The sequence below is a fragment of the Chelon labrosus genome (assembly GCF_963514085.1).
Source record: "Chelon labrosus genome assembly, chromosome: 4".
Classification (NCBI taxonomy): domain Eukaryota; kingdom Metazoa; phylum Chordata; class Actinopteri; order Mugiliformes; family Mugilidae; genus Chelon; species Chelon labrosus.
In genome coordinates, this window is record NC_140340.1 from 14836037 (window position 1) to 14852015 (window position 15979).

The following is a 15979-nucleotide window of genomic DNA, read 5'->3' on the forward strand; positions in this document are numbered from 1 at the left end:
TAACGCTAAATGTTAGCACCTCTTGTTAACATTCAGGCTAGACTCTAGACAGAAATTGTCTTTGTATGCCAACTGCCAAAAACAGTGAATGAGCAATCAGCATTTCATAGAGTGGGGAACAAATGTACAATTTACAAGTCACGAATTTTGATTTTGCGCTTACAAATTAAATTTACAAGTCACGAATTTTGACTTTGCGTTTGCAAATTCTATCATACGCGTAGATTGAGATTGCATATACGAATAATATTGACACATATCGCGCTCCATAGAGGATTAGCTACATACTGTAGATTCTTGAGTGAATCTACAGTATGTGCCAGCTGCAGGGCTACAAAACACCTCTTCTCATCTTTAGCGTTTAACGATGAGAGTAAGTCTTTCTTTCCCTAAGGGAAATTCCACTGCGACACTGGTTATAGTCCATTTCAGATGGTGTAACATTGCCACAATGTTTGGTTTTTAAAGAAAGTTTGGCAAGAGAACACAAGCCGAGGATTTTTGGCAAATGATCTGTTTTTTTTTGACATTTTTGAAACAGACATTTTTGTATAAATACATTCAAATATCTCTAGAATTCTCTTAAAACACACAACTGAAAATACCATAAGTCTTTACAGCTCAGTTTATAACCATGGTGCACCATAAATAATCTGAGGTGGTTACCTACGTTTTCCTTTTGGTTCTGTGCTCTTTTACGGCCTGTAATCCTTCTAAAATGGGTCGCAGCATAGGTATTGTATTGTTTCTTGGTATAATTGGAGATCTTCCTCTACATTATTGTCTCAGCAGTAGCCTGCAATTCTGTCTCATATGCAAACGCATAATGTGAAAATGATAACATGCCAAGGGAATGTGACAACTGTTTACATATCAAACACAGACAGTCCATAAAGCCACTTCCAGTGTTTGTACGAGCAAACATACCCTTTGCCTTACAGACAGTATCAATGTGATTACTGGGCAGATCAGTCTCGATGAATTCAGGACCTGATGATTGTGGGGTTTTTTAAGTTCTGTTAAAGTAGTGGCGGCCAATTACAGTCTTCCAGACACATGTCTTCAGACAGAAAGTTCAAGTTGAATATGTTGACCAATGTTGTTTCTGTTCTACGGTGCTCTGTGTTGTCAGTGTGGCTTAAGACAGAGGAGAGAGACAATGATTTAAACATTAAAATAAAAAGCAATGTAACAACGTGGTTATTTTTTAAAATGTTTATTTATTTATTAAAAATATACTTTAACTGTAATCATGTCATTGCAGCACATTATGACACGTACATGCTACTACAAGTGATTCATTTTTCATAAAATATAGAATGATACAAAAATAATAATAATAATAATCATTTTTGAATTGAAACATAATTTCATATCCTGGTTCCATTTCCACCAGTAATAATAATGTACAAAGATTCCTGCATCATCCGTTTGCTCTGCAGTTTCATACATATTTAAACACAACTAGAGCTTAAGAAAATAAGCTGATTGACATTTGCTTTTGGTATGCCTACTTACATTTTAGGTAGTGCCCACCTGAGTTATAAGTACAGTAATAGACCCGTCAAGCAAAATTTGCTCTAAAAAATACAGTAGGGTGATAAAGTGCTTAGTAAGTTATGTTAAAATGGCACCTCAATGTCACATTGAGTCCTGAGACAGGAAGTGCTTACGAGAGAGATAAAAACGCTCAATAAACTCCACCATTAAAAACTGTGTCACTCTAATGAATTAGTGCAGATTTCAGAGGCAGCAGAGAGAGGTGAAAACAATTTGCGGGCAATTGGAAGGTGACGTCTTGCTTATTTGGGCAAAATGCCTTATTGTACTGCATGGAAATGCTTCCTGTATATCCTGGCAGTACAATCTAAGTCCTTAAGAGATGCAGCTTACCAACACAGCGAGGACAAACACTGACCTTTACACTGCTTAGGGTAAATATAGGCAAGTTGTAGACAAGGCCTGGGTTTCTAATCTATACTAAAGATTTTGGTGCTAGCAGTGCAATATGTCATAATAATTATACAATAAATTCCTGTACTGTATAGTATTTAGTAACGTAAAATGACAAAGGCGAGTGCTGACAGATGTCAGTCTTTGGCCACAGTTTTCACGTTTCCCAGCCATGAGTCGATGCTCAGTTTCTGTTTTGCATTGTGGAAACTGTTCCACCAACATCACACTTTAAATTAGGTGACATTAATATGACTGCTGGACTTTATAAATATACTTCATTTGGTATTTTTTTCCAGTATGGACATCTTGCTTTACAATCATATACAAACCAAATATAAATCATATAATAATAAACCAGAGCTAGTTGGAGCAAAGGAACATGAACAGATAACAGGTACAGCTGTGGCTGGAAAGCGTCTAATTTTAAATCACCTCTGAAAACTTTAGACTTTGAGAGCTATAAATGCCAACGTGCAACCGCACATGCTCATTGACCCAACATCCTGACAGACCTTCACATTACCTGACACTGAAGCAATAGCTAAATGTTTGCTCACACTGCTGCGAAATGACCTTGGGTTCATATTCTGTCAGAGCCACAGTTACCCAACAGATTAGTCGACTTGTGTAAATAGTACAGTGCGGATGCTGATTGAACATATTTCAACTGCACGCACCATTGGCTGGTCTTGGGGCAGATTATACCAGCTCAAACCCTTTCATTCAGCATGTACTTTCACTGTATTAAAAAAGATACGCACAATATGACAAATGTTTGTTAAATGTAAGGAAAACGTTAAATCACAGGTCCACATAAAAAACCATTAATGTAAAAAAAAGTAGTAAACTATAACTAAAGGGCAAGTATAAACACTTTATTTAGACACCTCTTTGTGAGAACCACTTGAAACTCACTCTTCAAGTTGCACTTGTTTTCACAAGTTCAAGAAGAAGGCACACTCTGAATCAAAAGCTCTTTCATTGTTTTAAAATGGCAGCATCGACCAAGAAAAATATAAAAGTTCTGTAAAGTTAAGTGGTTAGATTCTGTACATTGTATGTGGACACTGTGACCATAACGTGACACATACTGGAAACGTAGCTCTGCTCACAATCTCCTGAGCTCCCTAAGACATTTTACTGCGTCTTTGAACTGAATCTCAGCAGCAGCAGCAGCAGCAGCAGCAGCAGCAGCGTTGTGTGTGTGTGGGGAGGGGCCCTTCCTATTACAAAAGTGAAAATTAATTTACGGTACAATGAAAAGGTTTAAGCGTTTCTTAATATATATATATATATTAAACCCTGGCCTGTTCTACATGTCACCCTTGTAAAAATTTTGAATTAGAAATTGCAACTTTCTCATCTGGGTTGAGTCTTAAGGTTGCTTTCCATCCTCTCTTCCAGGTATGCCTCTGATACATGGATGAAGAAATGCGTCTGCATTCAGACTAAGTATATACACTCAAATCTAGGCACTGAAATGTATTACAGTCTTTGAAACTGAAAGGTGGACTTTTATCAACAACACATTACTTACTAGAAGATTTTATAATTAAATATATATATTTTTAATTCTCTATTCTCTCTGTGCCTGTAGTAATTTTCCTGAATCTGTTCATAATTTTGAAACAACAAGTGTTTCACTTCGTATTTTTCTGTAAAATACAAAACAAACCAACATTTGGTATCTGTATTGCCAAAGATGTATCTCTTTACGATGGACATTTCTCATTTTGTAGCTTGTAGTCTTGTGTAGAAGTGCTGCTTATCCAAAACTAGACATGCCTCCACTGTGCATGTTTGTGTTTCTTTAAGTCTGTCTGTCTACAAGACGCATAAAACTAAACAGATAACTACACCCTGTCCATACTCTGTCCTTTATGTACATCCGCAGGATTCTACAATCATGTCGGGGACGTCTGTTTTGACAATGCTGTGCTGAGAGTTGAAGTAGACCATGGAGAGCGGTCGGCGCTCAGTGGGAACGCAGCATGAAGCCGTTGCCGTGTTAATGCCGTTGACTTTGAGCTGGCTGAAGACGGTGGCATGGAACGAGGATGCTATGCCTGGGGAGCCAGCCAGATGTGGGGAGCACTGACCCATGCAGTAATTCATGTGGTAGCCTTCAGGTGCAATGATCCACTCATCCCACTGGATATCCTTGAACTTGATGTAGAAGTCTCTCTTGCAGCACACGGTAACTTCTTCCCCACAACGCAGCGAGCGCTTCCTGCGTAATTGTTTGGACTGGTCATCGCGGAGACGCACCTGGGCTACAAGGAAGGGCTGGTGGGAGGCGTCGGCAGAACTGTCCAAGGAGCAGAGGTTCTTCCCGTCTTCTTCACAGCTGACCTCCAGCCGTAGCCGACGCTGGCCCCCGTCTAAAAAGGACTGCAGGGTGTGAGTGATGGGGAAAGTGTGCCAGTTACTCTCCTGAACCTCCAGCATCTTTTCCATCACCAGGGTGCGATTAGAACCTGAGAAACCATCATCTGCAGACAGGAAGACCCGGGCGAGGAGACGGGAGTCCCGGTGAGGGTCCTCAGTGGACCGGGCATAGATCCACAGAGAGGACTGGAGAACGTGGATACTTTGGTCATGTTCCTTTAGAAACTGGAAGGTGAGGCTAAGGCTTGCCTTGTCACTGCTTTCTGTCTCATCTATGAAACAATAATAGTTTAAAGACAAAAGAATGGTTATTAGTTTGAGCATTTAAAAGATCACATTTATTACTCAGCGAAGGTGTGATCAGTTTAAACCAAGTCAATGTCCTAATACCTGTTTTAAACATTCCACCTTATCACTGTGATTGACTTTTACTAGAAACTTACAACACCCCCTGGAGACAGTATAGTACATAGACAAAAGTTTTGGCAAACTAAATATTTTGTTAGAAAATAAGTAAATACAAGCACTGTTACGTTTTATTGTGTGAACTTAAACGAGCAGAATTGAGGCATGTGTAAGAGGTTTGGGAACCCTACAAAGTCAGAACTTAAAATCCCCACTTTCAGACATCATAGGCTGCAAATACTTTTTGTAGCCGTGAAAGTAGTCTTTCATGCATAGCACATGTGACAACTACTTACAAATGTTCAGAGAGGCTCAGCTCAGAGACTCTGAGAGCTACTCCAAAAGATGCAGCCTCTTTTCAGTTTAGTTTGCTGACATTTACAGAGATAATTTGCTGATGTTTAGTGAAACCTATTCTTACAGTATCTGTGCAGCCTGCTGCTGGCTGCCACACAACCCTAAATCAAAATATTTTACCCCCACACTTTAAAAGGGATGGTTGGCCAACATATACAAATGGTCCAGGGGTGTACCTACTTCTTCTCACTTTAAAAATCAATGAATTATGTTAGCTGTCCAGAGTAATCCAAACTTTTGTACATGACCGATGTTGATATGTAATGCTACTTTTTGTTGCCACATCGTATGTATCGTTACAATAACACTGTTAATAAGTCGCAGGTAAACCCTGACTTAACGTGCCCATTTTACGCACAAGCGCACACAGATGCGCTCATGTAGCGTAGTGTTCGCGTCACTGAAATCAGCTGTACAATGTAAAATATAAATACCAAACTTACTTATATCTGCAAAGCTCACTATTTCATAGCCTTGATCTTTAGTTGGTATTTTGTTTTCTAGTTCAAGGGTGCCATCCTGCCTGACGCGCCCCGAGTGCAGTTTGCGCAGCGCAGTGAGAAGCGCTGCCCGGGGCACCGTTTGCGTGATGTTTGGTCTTTCTTTCAGGTGGAGTTTTTCCAAAAGTTGTTGCTTGGCGTACTCTATCATCAGCCTTTCCTCTGCGCCTTTCTCCATCGCCGGCAAGCCACAAGACGCGCAGGTCGGGGAGCCGTTGACCCAGAGACCCTTGAGCAGCAAGGGTGCCAAAAAGAGAAACGCTGAGAATGATAAAGACGACGTCATCTTTGACTCTGAAGAAAATTGGTGCATTTGTGCACTTGGGGTGCGTAAAGAACCAATAAAAATCTTCAAATCCTTTCGCTTGTGAGTTGTTGTGCGGAAAGCACAAGTTTCCAAAATGTTGTCAAAGGTCCTCGCTGGCAGCTGGGCACCGTGAAGGCAGGAGGTGAGAAAGCGGACTGGTGTTTCAGTCTCCTGATGGTGAAGATATCTGGGGTAATCCACCAAAACTGGTGACACGTTGGAGGGATGCACCAATGAGCGCATCGGTGCACCGGGGAAATTACTGGCAAAGCATCTGTCTGTCCTCTCTCACAACGCAGACACTCACACAACACACACATAACACGCACTCACACGCAGGCTATTGACTCACGGTCACTGTGGAATCCATAAAACTTTTGAACGCGAAACACCCGGTGCATGATCTCATCGCTGCTTTATATCAATAAATGTAAAGTGATTGCTTTTGATGGTAGGCAAAGTTGACACAGTCCGATAACGTTAATCACAACAGGTGATTTCTGGTGCCACGTTGCTGGGGCAGCTGAGCGGGATGGCTACGCAACCTGCCATCACTCTTGCAGATCAAAGTTGAAACTCCTTGCCTTTTAACCCAGATACGGAATACGACTAACTGCCACCAAACAATGGAGCTGCGGCTCAAAATGTGCGAGTGCGCTCGGGGCTGTGAGACTGGGAACTCAACGTGGTATTTGAAACACGTTCTGTCATGTCTTTTTCTGCAAAGTGGCATTATCATGCTGTAAAACGATCCCTGCTGTGACTGTGTGTGTGCGAGAGGGAGAGAGAGGGAGAGAATGATATCAGTTCAGTCTTTGCCTGCTCACGTGTTATCTGTTTGGATTATCACGGCATTTTATTCCTAAAATAAAATCCATAATGGATCAAGTCGCAGCAAATAACGAGCTAGACAACATACTGTCATAGTGTAAAAAGGCAAACCACTGTAATAAATCTCTTCTGCAGAGTGGATTTGCAAACTAAGCCGATATTCTAGCCTGAACTATTGGATGGGGAGTCAAACAGGAAACAGGGATGACTGTTTGACACCCCAACTAATATTTTAGGCTAGAATATTGGCTTAGTTTGCAAAAGTCATTCATGGAAGCAGGATTTCCAGACTAAAGAACTCTTTATTTCCCACTGCCAGACTCCTAAACAGCTGACAGGAGTTTAAAATCATGGGCTACTGCATGACTTCACACTCACAGCTGACTGTTGCACATACAGCCCATGCTGTTTCTATTTCTATTGTATTTTCACATGCTGCTTTTTGAAATTTCCTTTGTTTATATTGATTTATATATGGCATGCTTTATATTGTATCTGTGGCATTCATTGTGGACGGCAAGGGGACATTTTCATTGTACAAGGACACAGGTTTCCTTACTGTGCATATGACAATAAACACTTTGAATCTTGAAATGATTTCAATCTGTACACAATTCATCATTATGCAATGCCCTAAAGTAGGACAGGGAATGAATGTGTGCTCCTCAACGCTGACATTAAAAAAAGCTATGTGGATACTCAAATCGAGTTTTTTTTTCATCTACCTGCCTCCTGTTCCTTTCTTTTGTTTGTTTTATTGCCTTATGGGTTTATGGATTGGAGATTGATCGTCCTCGCCATGGCATGGGAGTACTTGCCTGCCGACATGTGGGAAGTTTGGGGAACTACAACTACCTACTTACCTTCACCTGATAACCTGCCACCTGTGAAAAATGTGTTCAAATAAAAAGTGAATGAATTCATTTATTTCACTCCGCAGCTTTTTCTGAATGTGGATTGTTTCCTAAGGAAAATGAAGAAGCCAGAACTCATTCAGTGAGAGACGATGTCAAAATAATAATGTATATTTTGATATTTTTATTTTTATTAGATTGGTTAGGGGCTTATTTGCGGGAGATACTGTGTAGATAAACGAGATGGCGGAGTGGTTCAACAGCGCAACAACAAACAATAATTTGATCAACTTTGATTTTCAACCAAATTAGACAGCTGTCAAAATTGGCAGCAAAATAATGGCATCTTGGTGACACGTGTTCACAGACAAAACTGATTTTTTATTTTTTTTATTTTCGCGTCGCTTTTTCGTTTTGTGGCCGATGACAAAAATTAGATAAAGCATAAACAAGTTTACTGGATCCTGAACGTCTCTCCCTGCGACTGTGAAGTACGCCGCTGACGTAAACTGTCGGTGAGGGGAAAAAAAAAAAAGTGACGCTGACACACACACACACACACACAGCCGAGAAGGGGGAATAGCGTTTTGTTTCTTTTCTTTAATTTGTGTCCTTTTATTCTTTGGCGTTTTGTTGTTGTTTAGCTCTGCTCCTCTCGCGGATCCGACTGCCTCGCTCTTCAGCGCTCGCTGCCTACCGTTAACGTCCATGCCGCTCTCCCCTCACGCGGCGCTATTTTGACAGTCGGGGTCGTAGTGAACCAACTCAAGCTAGCAGCTCCATTATATTAGCACTGGTAAGTCATTCGGAAAGCTAGCAACCCTTACCAGCTAGCACCTCGTATTTTGAGACCCGACAGCTCTGGCACGGGTCAATAACAATGTTTGTCTTACTGTAAACACGCGATACTCTGTTTTCCAACTGGTTTTAGTATAAACACTAGGTTTTGTGAACGCTGGCTTGCTAGCGTACATTGAAAAGAAAAGGCTAGCTAGTAGGCTAACATTAGCTCGGTGGCTAGGTGCTTGTAGGTGGCTAATTATACTCACCGGAGGAAGCAAGCTAATACCGCGAGCTAGCTATTGTTAGCGTTTGGGCAAGCTAATATTTTCAGTCAACTGCACAGCAACGACTCTCACCACACTGCCATATGTTCTCTACAGACACAACTTGAAGGATTCTGCACACGGACCCAGAACACACAACCAGCAAAACGGTAAGCTGAGCCGCAAAGATGACTTGAGGTAACTTAGAATCGATGATCCCCATATCTTTAGTCCGATCGTAGCGTTAAGCACCATCTTTAAAAGTCCGCCTTCTCTATACCAGACACGAGATGGCCATGTTTAACATTTTATCGTCTAATCTAATCGTAGCTAAGATGTGTTACTGAAACTCTGTGTGCTCGTGACTGTAGTGTTTGCGAATTAAGTGATTAATTATTTGGATCCTTTGTAGTTGTTCAGTGCAGCCATGCTTAAAGCATACATTGAATGGTGACGACAAGGTGTTATTTATGGCATTACACTGCGATGTGTGTTTATTCAGTGGCTATGGCAAGATATGTGTCTATGCCTTTGCGTGTGGCATATAGCAAACAAGGTTCTCTGTGTATATCCAAGGATTATGAGTCTCATTCTTGAGTTGGCTGATTTTAAATTTGTTCTACAAACAGGTATATTGTATTGCTTACCTGTAGTCATCACACTATAGCATGCATGCTTATATTGTGCTAAATGCATCCCTAAACTTGCTTTGCCACATTCCTGAGTTAATATCCATCTTGTAGGGCCATGGCTCATTGACATACTTCTTGAGTCAGAAACGAGTTTGACACTGATGTGTGTTCCAGTCCATAGCTGGTAAAAACTCATTGTTGTGGAGGCTTAAATTAAGCTATGGGGTTTGTCAAATAATCATTGCTCTCTGTCTCTCCACTTCAGCTCTGCTTTTTGACACTCGAGCGAAAAATAGACTGTTGTGACGAGCAAGTTGAGATCGCAGCACAGTCTTGTCAAATCTGTGATTCAAACATCTGCTCTGGGAAAACGGCATGTGTGACAGAAAACAAAAACTTTCATGTCAGTTGGCGTCGGCCAGTCACGTGATGTTGAGAATTGACAAGCGCCAGGCGGTAACTGGCAGCATATTCATATTTGATGCTGAGATTTTCACGAAAGCATCACAGTCTCTCTCTCTGTTAGCCGAGTGAGATCACCTACAGCTTAAGGAGGTACACTTGCAGAGTAATTTTACTTCTATCTTCATTGAATTGCGGCTCTACTGCCACTTGCTTTTTTTTTGCATTGGGCAGTGTCTTTCCTAAAAAGTCGCCGAGTCCATTAAGCTGGCCTAAGGGGAGTATCATTGAGAAAAGACTTATCCATAGTAAGATCTGGTGGAGATGAGTCATTGAATCAACAGTCTACTGTTGCTAAGGCCACCAGTAAGAAAGATGGCGTATCCTTCCTCCCTGTCAACGTATTCCCTCCTTATATTCTGAAGCTTGTGGATCATTATGCATCTTAACTCATCCTGCATAAAGCATAAATAAAATGTTGTGGAGATTTATTACAGTGAGAATCTCTCATTTTTGATACACAAGACAAGAAGTGCTGAAGATATTTTGTAAGCACGTTTATTTTGGTCTGTAGGATGCATGTCTGTTAATAATCTTTTTTCATACAGCGGTAGAATAATGTATTTTGTGTGTTGTGGGGATCCCCTCCTTGCTTCTTGTATTCACATACTGTAATCAAATATTTATACAAGCCAAGATAACTAGTGTAAAACTGTTTTCACTATTGTATTTTTTTGGGCGGGTGTAATCAAAACAGGCAACGGTTAGTCCCTATGATGTGATCTCTGTTTGTTTGTCAGCCAGTTATCCATATCTGCTTCTGTCTCTGAATCTCTGTTTGCAGCAGCATAAGTAGAAGAGTGGCTTTTTCTAGAGAGATTTGAAGAGCTATTTATAGATCTCTGCCAGAGCACCAAGCGTGGTGCTGTTGCTGCTGCTTCTGCTCCTATCTGTCTCTTCTCTTAACTGCTCTGGCTTCTCTCGCTCCATCTTTATATTTCCCTCCTTCTTTCCGGTTCTTTTTGTTTTCACAGCTCCTTTTTCTCACGCCGTCTTCCCCCCTTCAGTGTTTGGCAATCTTATTTTTCCATATCCACCCTTCATTGCTTGCTTTGATGTAAATTATTGATCAGTACAGAGGGGAGGTGACTGGTTGCATGGCCTCAGCTTGGGTATATCGGTCTGACTCATATCACTGTCGTTGCTGCAAAGCTGGACGGTTTATGCATGATAGGGAATGAAAATGAAAAGTTCATCACATGTTGAAATGCACAATTCAAACAGATTGAAAAAGTGCCTTACAAACACTTTTAGGATGAGTATCTAATGGATGCACTAAGTCAGTGAGAACCAGTTGATGTCCGTATTAAGTTACTTTTAGAAAAGACCTGTTTCAGCCTGTTTGTGTGTTTGCAGCATTGGTATAGTATTCAGTGTTTCCCTAATGGGGGTCATTTAGCTACACTGACTAGCCAGTTCCCTAGGTAAATTAGTGAAAACGAATGCATCCCAATATAACAGCCCTGTGCTAAATTTTAGCATCACAAAGGTTTTGGTATACTGCAGAGTTGCTATATGTTCTGGCCACAAGCAGATGGTAGAGCAGGACCCAGGAAGAAATGTGTGTTCCTGGGAGAATTTGTGTTGTTACTGACGCTATATAAATAAGATTGAATTGAATTATATTGGAGCATTTTGAGTGTATATGCTGCATGTAGAAACTGCAGTAGGTTGTTAGGTGATTGTGTGCACAAATGGTCTATCTGCGTAATCTTTGGCTTCTGCTTGGTGCTCGGCTCCTGCCCTCTCTCCTTCCCTCGTTCTAAGCGCTTCTCTTACTGTGCTGTGAAAGAAGCTACCTGGCGTCTCAAGTGCGGAGGAAGCAGGTCGACTGTTTTGAGGCATTAGGTGGCATTAGTGCATGCCATCCCCTTTATCCCAGTCATGTGGTCAACCTGAGACGAACCTTATTCCAAGGCCATGCTTAGATTGCAGAGTCTTTGTTGGTTTCTAGTCTTAACGAATGTCATGAAGGTGATAACCAGTGAGCTGCCTGGGTGCTCCAAACACAACTCTGTTCCAAAGCAAAAGGAGGGCATTGCCTTGCTTATTCGCAAGAGTCAAATCTACACCATTAAACTTAAGAGGCAAACTCCACTGTGGGTTTTTGTTCACTGTTTTCTGCCTGAGATTGTAGTCCTTTAGATCAGTGGGGTCCCATTAGAAATAAACACTTGAAGATTGGCATGCTGGACTGTCTAGTATTTGTATTAAGGCTTCAGCACGTGAAAATTACAGTGGTACTTCTGTTTAACAGTAAACGTAAAAACTATTTTCTGATGTGCATTTTTATGCATCTACTAGCACTCATATCGTAGATATAATGGATTTAATGCAATAAGTAAACACAAGACAATAAAAGTGAATGAAACTGAGTTGTTAGAGTGGGAATGGGATAAATCCAACATCCTCAAGAACTGATTCTGCAACCAGCATGTTCCACTGCTGTTGTTTGATGTTAACTTCCAAAACCATGAGAATAGGCTCAACTTTAGATCTACTGTTCCACCTGCTACAAGATTGCAGACATGCAATTACCTTGAAATGGCCTACCTGTTTTGATGCAGGTTGCACAAAGTAGACTTAACACATGTGCATAGATGTAACCCTAATCATCGCCACTGATCTGGTTACCGAGAGTTTTGGTTTGTTGGTTATCTGGGTTACAGTTACAACAATATTCACAATTAATGATAGTCTAGCCTGGCTGCTGCTGCTTGAATGTAATTCAGAACTGGAACATCGCCTAATTTGACCACACATTTATCTGTTTTCCCAAGGAAGCTTGCAAGAACTTTACTATCTACGAGACGTCTGTTTTGCTGATGTGTGCACTGATGCTGAACTTTTGACTGCCTCTTCTCCACTGCATCTTTCAGCTGCCGTTTACAGTTAGGAGGCTGCAGGGAGAGGATGCAAATGTGTTTTCTTGTGGGATTAAGGTTTTTCCTTGCTAATGAGGCGGTTTCATTATTTTCCCTCCGCTATCTTCCCCCTGTAATCTATCTTATTTTGGCCGTTGCAGCAGTGCTCTGTTTCACCAGCAGTGTCAGTACTTTTATGTTTATTATGAGATATGTCAGATTGTGACTTATATTAGATATTTCCATTAAATGGAGAGTGAAGAGTGGTGACTAGTGTCTGCCTGTACTGCACATCCTTCTTATCTGAATGCTCTGACCTTTTTGGAGAACACTGCTAAAACGGAAACTGTAGCTTTTGAAAAATACATCACATCTACTGCAAACTCTCATTGTAGAGTCCTGCTCTTGTATAAGGTGACATACTAGCTGCAGCAAGCAGCCTTTTAAACAGCTGGGCATCTTGCGCGCCCTAGTTTGGCTGTCATTGCAATTATATTGTTTCACAGAGGCAGAGAGCAAACAAGATATGTAAGAGAGAGAGGGGGAGAGAATCTACACGAAAGGGAGGGTTGGAGGAGAAGGGAGCGGTGCAAACTGTGCGCATGATAGCATAAGAGTGGTAGAGAGAGAGAGGGAGAGGGAGCCAGCTAGCAAGCAAGGTTTTCTTTTTCACTGATGTGCTTGTGCTTCATTCAGAAAAAGAAAGTGGGCAGTCAAAAGTATGACAGTACTTGCAGACAGGAGGGAAACAGAGCAAGCGTGAAGACTAAGAAAGTAGAATGAACTGAGGAGAGTTACAGACCTAACTACTCCTGAAACTAAAATGGAATTCATTCATTTGTACTATTTAGCGAGGTAAAACTAATGTCCGCGTTGTTTAAATTGAGAGCTGCTTCTGCTGCTGATTCTCCTGCGATAATGTGCTTTTATCTGTGAGACACCTGATCCGATTTGGCTGGAGATCCAGAGTGCTGAATTCTAAATACAGTAAGGATGGACTGTTTGTATCTGTGTGTCTGTGTGTGTCTTTGTGGGCGGGTGTTAATAATTCATAGATGAAATGTAGCTTCTTTAACTGTATCTGCACTTTAACATAACACCGCTGCTGTCGTTATAATTGCCTCTCATCACGGGACATTTAATTATTGCTCTTTGTAAAGTTCCTGAAGTAATTTCCTATATTATGCCTCGGTAACAGTGCAAATTCATACTTATTTAAGCATAACTCTTTTTGTCAGGATGCCATAACTGGAAAGACAATCCTGATTGGATTTGCATAGACGGATTTTAAACATTACAGGTTGTAAGATGTTATCATACGTGCGGTCTTTCATGTTGTTTGTACCGAGTGGTCATATTATGTTAATATATGTATAGGCACACACAAAAGGTGTTTCGTGAGGTAGATGCTGAGGTAATGAGGAATTCCCTAGCACTGTCTCCGTGTGGCATGAGGGAGGGAGGGAGGAGGGTGGAGGTGGCCTTGTGAGGTGGAGAGTCACTGAGAAGTAGGCGTTGCTCTGCAATACTGAGGAGGGAGGGAGATTTTGCAAGGAAAAAAGGACAACATGCATAAGGCATGGTGAGCGTCCTGTATTCAGAGATCCTGAAGTGTACCAACATGGACACTCTTGATAGCTGAATGTGCATTAATGAGTTTTTTTTTTTAAATTTCAAAAAATATTTGTTGGTTCTTTTGATCTCAAAATGCAATTTATATTTGTACCTGCATATGTCAGTGTTTTCCCCCTTTGTTTGTGGAACACCGTGTGCGTGAACAGAGAGAATGGGGAGGAGGTGTGAGAGAGAGAGAGAGGCAGCACAAGCGTGAGAGAAAGCACAACAGCAGAGCCCTCTTGAATAAAAAATCTGTCGCTATAAATAGCTAGCCATCCTCACGGCCTGAGCGCTGTTTCAGGTTTAGAAGACCTGGCTTTTGCCTCTCGTCACTGTTCTGATGGTTATAGCCTTGCAACAATTTAGGCTCACAATCCTCCTCATCACTTCCTCTTTTTTTTTTTTGTTCACTTGGCCCTGATCTGTCTTGTGCTGGATATGGCCTGTTTATATAATGTCTGCCTCTTTGTGTACGTGTGTGCATCTCTTTCAGCATTGTAATAAATCGGCATGCATCGGTGTCCCATGTGACACACCCTAATTCAACTTGCTTGATGTTCATAAAATGGCAATGATGCCACGATGCTACCGTCTTGTCAGTTAGAATTTAAAGACGGACGACCACCACAACAACCCCAAATTAGATAGAAGCTGGCCATTTGGTGTCATGTTGCCAGAGCTAATGCTGTTTTCATTCAGTGGTGTGTTTGTCAACATGTTAACTCCTTTCTTGAGCAAGGCAACATGGGGACAACGAGAGTGACTTAGGCCAGGTGCTTTACTTTGACTGACATGATTAAGTTCATCCCCTCGCATTAGGAAAGTGCCCGTGCATCCTGCAAGACCAGTGCTTTTTTCTTAGTGACTTAGGAGTTCTGCTCCCCAGGTAGTTGATGCTCCTATAGCCTCACTCCTGAATACTAATTGCCAATGCGTGGGAAAAAGACTGAGTATGGACTAGAGGAAAGGAGAAAAGAAATCAATAGCAAAACCCCAGAGAAACTGCTGCTGTAAATGCCTTTAAGTCAGTAAGTTCACATTCTTATATGGAGCTTTTTCAAAATAAAAATAAAAATCCTGGACACATATAAATGCCTAATAAGAAAAAAACTCATTAACACCCCATTGTAGATACATTTTGTTTGTTTTGGTTGCATAGTCTTATAGCTCCGAATCTCTCTTTCTAAACTTTTTTTCTGCCTTGTTTATTGTCCAGTTTTTGTGGTGTTAATACAGGTTTTGTAATATTAGTATGATGGCAAAAGTGGCTGGATAATCGTAGGGTGCAACTATCTATTAAACTCTTCCATTTTCTTAACGATAAATGGGATAAAAGCAACATACCCCATTGTAAAGTGTCTACAGAGACGGTCTGAGGTGTAACTGAGAGAAATTTAAAGGAAAAAATGTCAGTAATAGGCCTCCAAAGCAAATAGATTTCCTTTTCAGACATGCTGTGTTTAAACAAAACACATTTAGAAGTGGTTGTTTCTGACATAATTAGATGGTTATGATGATAGCGAATTAAGGGGCAGAGAGGCAAGAAAAACTGGAAGTAGGTGGGAACAGATTAACTGCTATCCTTAGACAGGCAAACATATTGGGAGTGGTTGGCTTTTACAGGTAAACAGATGGCATTGCACAGTGCTACACTGACTTACCACCGCTGTCAGGTCAGCTACGTGATCTGGCGACTGACTGTACTGTGCAGTTCTCTAGTTAACACTACCTTCTAATCTGTGTTGGGCCGGTTGTGTGCC

General features: G+C 41.2%; 2 protein-coding genes across 5 annotated transcripts in view; one reads left to right on the forward strand and one right to left on the reverse strand.

The window, feature by feature from the left end:
• Window positions 1-334: 334 nt before the first annotated feature.
• LOC311486644 (inhibin beta B chain) lies at window positions 335-6118 on the reverse strand. Its single transcript, XM_084542569.1, has 2 exons — window positions 5550-6118; window positions 335-4616 (listed from the first exon to the last, which is right to left on the reverse strand). Exons 1-2 carry the CDS (start codon window positions 5917-5919, stop codon window positions 3835-3837), a joined length of 1152 nt encoding a protein of 383 aa, XP_084398695.1. The 5' UTR covers window positions 5920-6118; the 3' UTR covers window positions 335-3834.
• A 1913-nt stretch (window positions 6119-8031) lies between these two features.
• r3hdm2 (R3H domain containing 2) overlaps window positions 8032-15979 on the forward strand; it is a 50797-nt gene continuing 42849 nt past the window's right edge. For 2 of the 4 annotated variants that reach the window (XM_084543357.1, XM_084543359.1), the window contains exons 1-2: window positions 8032-8394; window positions 8762-8814. The gene's annotated coding sequence lies outside the window, so the exon portion shown is untranslated. The remainder of the gene's footprint in view (window positions 8395-8761; window positions 8815-15979) is intronic. The other 2 variants (XM_084543360.1, XM_084543358.1) reach the window with 1 other exon arrangement.